The 7,975-nt window shown below is 40.4% G+C and overlaps 1 protein-coding gene across 1 annotated transcript; it reads left to right on the top strand.

The window, feature by feature from the left end:
• The first annotated feature begins 1,658 nt into the window (after positions 1–1,658).
• On the top strand, positions 1,659–6,948 carry UQCRB (ubiquinol-cytochrome c reductase binding protein). Its single transcript, XM_025870874.2, has 4 exons — positions 1,659–1,766; positions 3,945–4,016; positions 5,666–5,832; positions 6,719–6,948. Exons 1-4 carry the CDS (start codon positions 1,748–1,750, stop codon positions 6,794–6,796), a joined length of 336 nt encoding a protein of 111 aa, XP_025726659.1. The 5' UTR covers positions 1,659–1,747; the 3' UTR covers positions 6,797–6,948.
• The last annotated feature ends 1,027 nt before the right edge of the window (positions 6,949–7,975 follow it).

The raw sequence follows: 7,975 nt of genomic DNA, 5'->3' as shown, positions 1-7,975 counted from the left end.
AAAACTAATCACATTTTTCTTGGCCAAAGCGTCACATGGCCATGCCTAGCTTTAAGGGAGCAGAGAAATGAAATCCTACCCACGTGCCCGGAGGGAAATCAAACAATTTTTGAATCAATACTGATGACTGCCAGCAAACATCCAGGACCTCTAGGCTCAATACCTCTAGGAGCTGGATTTTTTTGGACAGTCTTGGGCATCTGGTCTCTTGACAAGGTCTTCCTTCTCTTACCACCTTCACCGCGTAACCAGCAAGCTGAAACTTAAGGGTAACGAGGAAACAAGAGTTTACTGAGTACTTCTTGTAAAGCAATGTGCCAGTGTTTAAATGTATTGCACTTCACGTCTTTCAGACTTCACTTTGCCTAGTGCAGCCTGGGAGCAGACATTCATCAGTTTTTAGTGCTGCATACAGGACTGAGTAATGTGAGAATGTGGTGGCACAAAGAAGATAAAAGGGGAAGGCAACAAAAGTTTTAAAACTGGAATGTGACTAGGACCACTGAATCTAACGTTCTGAATTTACAGTGAGATGGATTTCTCTATATGGTCCCAGTTCTCCGCTTAAGCCTGAAGTAAACAAAAGTAGATATTCATGGGTTCTTGTTATGGATTGAACTGTGTCTCTCCAGAAGTCATGTTGAAACACTAACCCCCAGTGTGATGGCATTTAGAGATAGGGCCTTCATAATGCAAATAGTGTCCTTGTAAGATACAAAAGAGCCTGCCCTGTGAGGACACAATGAGGCAGTCCTCTAAAACCCACAGGAAAAGCTCTCACCTGAAAATGACCATTCTTGCACCTTGATCTTGGGCTTCTAGCCTCCAGAACTGTGAGAAATACATTTGTTTTTTAAACTATCCAGTCTGTGTGTTTTGTTATGGAAATTTGAGCTGACCATGACAGTAATGGTGGTAGGAGGTCACTAGGAACTGAATGAGTCAGTCACACTATAATCGTTTCTGTCCCTAGATTTTAATGCCTTAGACTTAACATGTTAGGGCTGAGACCTTAAGAGTATACTTTTATCTCAAAATCACACAGAAATTCTGCTCTGTATCTTAAGTCAGTATTAAATTTTTTGTGTGTGCTGACCTAACCTACCACGAAAATGGCTTGGTGTAGACCTTAAGCTGGAGAAACGGAAGGCCAGAGAGGGTTAGTGTCTCCTAGATTAGTAGCGTGGTATATGGCCCTAGCATTAAGGAGTCCAAGTTTTATCCGGATCCTCTGATACTAGAAGGTAAATCTGGATTCTTCCTAGCTGTGTAGTCTTGGACAATTTATCCAACTTTTCTGAGCCCGTTTCCTCTCTACAATGGGCATAACCATAGTACTTACCTCACGGATTTGAAACTAAACGATAATTAAAATAATACGCAGGTAAAAGGCTTAGTGCGTTGCTTGGCACAAAGGTAGCAATAAATACTCCCTAAATTCTCACAGGTCGTCCATCACAGAACCCAGGCTAAAGCCCCTTATTCCTTGCCTAATGTTCTTCCCCATCGGGTCCCACGAAATGGTTCATGGAACGGGGCACGCAAAATGCCCGCCGCACTACATTGGCATGAACCACGCGGAAAAAACGCCAGCCGCAGGGGCCCCCCCAAGTCGGCTGCCAGAAACTGCGCCTGCGCGGGCGTCCTTCCTCGCCAGGCGACGCGACGCGACGCGAGGCGCCTGCGCAAAGGCCCAGAGCGTTCTCCAGGACTTACCCAGCAGGCAACGCTGCAGCTTCCGGTCAAAATGGCGAGCAGGCCTGCCGGTAAGTCCCAGATGACCTCCCTGACAGGAATTGCCACACTCAAGCCTTTTATTCTTGCAGTAAATTGCTCCGCTTCCTCTGTTCTAAGTGGCTAGGTGTGCGACGTCAGGGAAGGTGGAGGCTCCGCTCCAGCCTAAAGAAGGGCTTTCCCCCCACCGTCTTACTGACCCAGGCCGGCCGGGCTCACCCGAAGGGTTGGAGGTGGATCTGCTGTCGGTGAAGGTGCCCGCGGTGGCTCCGATAGCCCTGCCATTCCAACTGCCCGTGCTCGGCAGGCCTTCCCCTCGGCCTTAGAAGTGTTCAAGGACACTAGGAGATAATTAGTGCGTGACTTTCGACCAGAATGAACCGAGTGCTTGCCGTGAGTCTAGCCCTGTCGTGTGCGATAAATTCTGCCAGTGTGACGAGGGCGGTATTAGTTTCCCTTTTACGCTGATTAGGTAACCGAGGCAGAGTGACCGGAGGAAATAGGTCTGCAAACTTCTTCCACCCCTCGCCCTTCTCAAACGGAATTCAGGGCAGCAGAGCCAGTGTTGCAGCGAAGCTTCAGATTAACTTTGGCTTGTCTGGAACGTCAGCGCGGTCGGTAGATTTGGAGAAGTTTGTATTTACTGTAGGCACTAAAACAAACATACTCACTCTGCAGTAGAATACAGAAATTACCGGAATATTTAAAACAGATCATGAACACCAGAGATTTTCCCTCCCGCGCACCTTTTTTGCGGGTCTCTGCCCTCTGGAGGTATAAATTGGAGTGGCCTTTAAATAATATTGGCCCCTATCTCGTCGCCCTCAGCAATGGTGAAACATCAGATTGCCTGAAAAATCCGCTAATCTAAATGACATTGAACTTTTTGGGGGGTGGGGGAGACATTTAGGAATTCGTTGTTTCATTAATTTGACAGATATAGAAGGCACTCTGCTCTGTCTTGTGTTTGAGAACAAGATCGACCTGGTCTCGACCCTACCACTGGCTGACTCTGATCTTGGATAGGATAAGTTCTGTAAACCTTACTCTTCTGCAAGGACAGGCGTGTTGTAAATAAACCGAGCCAGTGTGGGTAAAGCAGATAGGATAGTGCCTAGCACACAAGTGTTCAGTGAATATTAATCCTCACCGTCAATGGCAGATATGTATACAGATCATTTGTTTTCGACAAATATGTTTGTAGATTGTTGACTCTTTGGTACTTGTTTTTCTAGAAGCAATCTTCTACATGGTGCTTAATTTTCAAGAAGATTTACCAAAGCTGTGTAATCTGTGATATGCTAAGGAGTAGGAATGAGGAGGGGTTGGAATAAAAGAGTTTGCTTTCATCCCTTGGTAAGAGGCTAGCCCCAGACAAAATTTTAAAAGAAAATTTAAATTTGCTCTATCTCCCCTTCTTAACACATCTCTCCTACGAACATCAGGCACTATCATGTTGCCCTTAGCCCCTACTGGGTTATCCCATCAGGCTCAGTCCTGCTCCCCAAAGAGCTTTAATGTTACCTATTTCTTCTCATCCATTTCCTTGTTGGAAAGTTAGCTACTTGGGAGGAGGAAAATGGGCTGCTTCTACTAATCCATATTACTATTAAGAGACTGGCTAATGGTATCGAAAATCCTCCCAGAAATACATACATTTTTAAAGAGGCTAGGCAAGTGAAGTAAAGGTAATGTAGAATAAAGATTTTGGAAGATGAAGGTCATTGAGACTTGCCAACCTATCCTGAAGTCTTACCTTCTTTACATATAACTCCAACTTCCTTGATAAGAAAAGTTTACATTTATTTCCTGTAATTTATTTCCGAAACTGCAGAAGATGGAGGAGTTCCGAGTTTCAGTCCCACACCCTACCCCTTCAGTTCTGATGGTAGCAGGGGTACATAAAAGATGGGTTACTTGACGTGAAGAGGCTGGAGTGCTAATAACTACTCTCTTGTACATCATGTGTTTGAGTTTACCCTTTTTTCCCATGACTTGCCGATTTTTTTTGACCTGTAATCACTTTTGCTCATAGACAAAATAAGCAGTTTTTATCGACAGTATACAGAATATATACTTTCAAAAGGAAATTCCTTCCTATGTTTGCATTCTCTAACAAGGTAACTATAAGAGTACTGGTTGCTTGCCTCTCCAGGTTTTCATATAGTATAATAAGTGAATCGTAGCAACTAATAGTGTGACAATATCAGTTGCAGCATCAAGCCGGTGGCTGGAGGGTATTCGAAAATGGTACTACAATGCTGCAGGGTTCAATAAACTGGGTGAGTATCTATTTTTTTCCTTGGTTTTTTTTTTTTTTGCTTTATATATAGTTCATATCATAGGTCTTAAACATGTATATGCCATGTGACCCACAATCTCACTTCTAGGAATTCATCCTAATGAAATAATTTAGATAATTTAAATAATTTGCCCAAAGATTTAGCTACAAAGATGTTCTTGAACCACTGTTTATAAGTAAATTACAGTAAAATCCAAATATTGAAATCATTTAAAGTTATGATATTGACTATATACATATGATTCTATGCTATATATATTATATATGATTCTATACTAATCATAATATATATATAGTTTATATATGATTTAGACTGTGTGTATGTGTGTGTGTGTGTCAACATCTGTGGATGTTCCATTATGGACAACCAACCTAGTGCCTGAGTTTTACTAGCTTTTGCAAGAGTTGTTATGATTCCGAAAAACAGCTTAACTAATTGTACCTGTGTACATTAGAAAATTGTAAAATTAGGTCACATTTTATTCGATCATTTCCTCTTTATTATTTTGAGAAGAGAGTAATAGAATCAGTCATCTCAGATGTTTGAGGTGGAAATAAGTTACGTTCTTGAAATACGGTAGCAGTACATTTTCCTTACTGCACGCTCCCTCTCCCAACTCCTCCATTTGGCATTTGAAAATTTAAGTTATATGAACTTTGAAAGTAAGAGATTTCTCAAATGTTAAAAATTGTCAGATGTTCAAATCACCGGATACCTGAACTTTTTTAGAACTTTATAATTTGCCATGAACTTCATCTTTTTTTAATTGAAGCTTGACAGAAGTGTCATTAAATGTTACTGGTTCCTTGGGGGTGCCTGGGTGGCTCAGTTGGTTAAGCGGCTGCCTTCAGCTCGGGTCATGATCCCAGGGTCCTGGGATCGAGCCTCACATCCGGGCTCCCTGCTCGGCCGGGAGTCTGCTTCTCCCTCTCCCTCTACCTGCTGCTCTGCCTACTTGTGCTCTCTCTTTATCTGTCAAATAAATAAATAAAAATCATATTTAAAAAAATGTTACTGGTTCCTTAGTACACTGTCATCTTGAGGTTCTTTAATACCTTGATCTCAGATTCAAGGTATAAGAAAATAGAGATGTGATTTATTGGTGTGTATTTAAAAACAAAGTAGATATTTTAGATATTTTAAAAATTATTTTAGATAAAATGTGAATTTTGTGACAGAGGTTTTTAAAAGACTAATTGTTTCTACAGTACCATTTAAGAAATAACCCATTATGAAGGAAAGGAAAAAATAAAATAAGACAAAATCAGATAGGGAGACAAATCACAGGAGACAACTATAGGAAACAAACTGAGGGTTGCTGGAGGGGAGGTGGTTGGGGGGATGGGTAACTGGGTGATGGACATTAAGGAGGGGACTTGATGTAGTGAGCACTGGATGTTATATACAACTCATGAGTCGCTAAACTCTACCTCTGAAGCTAATAATACACTGTATGTTAATTAATTGATTTTAAATTAAAAAAAAGAAATAACCCATTATCATGTATGAAATGCGTACATATTTCACCTGAATCTTAAGTTATGTCATAAACATATTTCACTCATTTTTTTAAAATGTCTGATTTTTAAGATGTGTATTCAATCTGACTCTCTTGTTTTCTGTCACAGGGTTAATGAGAGATGATACAATATATGAGAATGATGATGTGAAAGAGGCCATAAGAAGGCTTCCTGAGAACCTTTATAATGACAGGATGTTTCGCATTAAGAGAGCACTGGACCTGACCATGAGGCATCAGATCTTGCCTAAAGAGCAGTGGACAAAATATGAGGAGGTAGCTCAGCTTTTATGTATCTGACAATATTGGCCACTAAGCATTAAGCTTTAGAAACAGAAACACTCATTTGTATAGTGCTTTAGAGTTCTTAAGGTTGTGTCAAATAAATACCCTCATGACAGTCCAGTGAGGTTAATAGAGCAAATGTTAACTCCATTTTAGAGATAATTACTTTGTGACTTAGAGGGGATGGACTGTTCCAGAATCACTAAGCAAGTCTGTAATACAGAGATCCTGGGCTAGAGTCCAGATCCTCTGTATTATGGATTGTTGTTCTCCCTCTACAATGTTTCCTGCTCAGATGGAAAAATGTTGGTATCTGTGTGATCAGCCCATAGAGTGGCCCTCTGGCTTCCAGGAAGGACTCTGAAGTAAACCCTCACCCCTTAAACTGCATTGAAATTAGGCAAAAGGGGCACCTGGGTGGCTCAGTCATTAAGCGTCTGCCTTCGGCTCGGGTCATGATCCCAGGATCCTGGGATCAAGCTCGCATCGGGCTCCCTGCTTGGCCAGAAGCCTGCTTCTCCCTCTTCCACTCCCCCTGCTTGTGTTCTCTCTCTTGCTGTCTCTCTCTCTGTCAAATAAATAAATGAAATCTTTAAAAAAAAAAAAAAAATAGGCAAAAGCTTCTACTCTAATTTCTTCTCTGGCAGACTTTCCCCTTTCAGCCTATCAAAGCAACTTGTATTACAATATCTTTGTGGGTTTTTACATTTTAGAAAAGCAGATAGTTCCTAGTCTGCTTGAAAATATATTTTCTTAAGTTGGAAATAAGAATTAATTTTGATGAATTTCTTTTGTCGAAGACCTCTTGAGTGTTTGGGATATATCAGTATGTGATGGCTGCATATAATATATATATATTTTTTTATTCATTCTTTAGGATAAATTCTACCTTGAACCATATCTGAAAGAAGTTATTCGGGAAAGAAAAGAGAGAGAAGAATGGGCAAAGAAATAATGATGGAGTTGAACTCTGGTTGCAGCTGCCCTCAAATATTTTTAAGAAGTTGAATAAACCTGAAGTGTACAATTTAGAACTATCTGAGCTGCAAATATATTACTTTAAATAAATGTCTATTGTGATTATTGTTGGAGTGTTTGAATTCTAAATCTTATTCTGAATAACTACTGAATTTACTTACCTGTTAGGATTCTTTCTAGACTTTTAAGATATTTTTTAGTTAGTGTTTTACTGCTTCCTGAAGCTCAGGGAGTCCACTTTAATCAACTTCACTCACTGGTTGGACAACATCTGAATTTCCTGAAGGATGTAACATTCTTGCAAGTAGAATAGTCACCTTTATATTGCCTTTGTAGATTAGCAAGATACTTAGAAGTCCCCTCAGGGCCTCACTTAGCAGGGATGCAATAGAGCAAGAAATGAGTGCCCATGACTTTATGGTGTGTAAAGCGAACAGCACTCTTAACAGATTGGCTATCAGACTTCACAAGGTACCCGATAAAAAGAGGATTCACCCCCTCGTTTGCCAGGATTGGTAAACAGCCCTCTCCAACCACTGCTCTCTGAATGTTACTAATTTTACATCCTATCCTTTTTAAAGAAGTTATGTATGTGGTCCCAATATGGGTCTGTGTAGGATACATATATGTGCTCTTGTGTTAATGTGTATTAGAAAACAAAAACTAGACATTAAAACAATTGACAAAAATACAAAGTAAAAGTGTTAAGGTTATAATTTTAAGTATAAATTAGAACCATTCAATAATGTCATTCCCACCCCTGAATTCTAAAATGCTTCAGTGGAAGGAGCTGCGTAGGACCTGCGGCCTATGCAAGGTTTCACGAGCCTCTGCTGTGTGCAGACAGAGCATCTGATTGGGATCTTCCCTTGGACAACAACTATAGTGTGAAAAGCAAGTTTGGGGTTCGTAAAATTCCTAAAGCAGAATCAAAAGTATGTTTTTTTCACAAAATGGGTTATGATGTTTGACATTTATGATTGTCTTTTACAACATGAACATGAATATCTTAAATTTTTTGCTAAAATATCAGCCTCGTTAAATTCTCCAGAGCCTTCTCTTTCACATTCAGAGTATTTCCTGAAACGCCTAGTCATTCTCGCCAATTTTCTTTAGTCTGGTCCAAGTTAGATGAGTCCTCATTTGATAATGGTCT

This window comes from Callorhinus ursinus, unplaced genomic scaffold, assembly GCF_003265705.2.
Source record: "Callorhinus ursinus isolate GAN/ISIS: 27379988/994484 unplaced genomic scaffold, GSC_fseal_2.0 scaffold5, whole genome shotgun sequence".
In the NCBI taxonomy this organism is placed as follows: domain Eukaryota; kingdom Metazoa; phylum Chordata; class Mammalia; order Carnivora; family Otariidae; genus Callorhinus; species Callorhinus ursinus.
The sequence above is the reverse complement of the archived record's forward strand: the minus strand, read 5'-3'. Positions and strand labels throughout refer to the sequence as shown.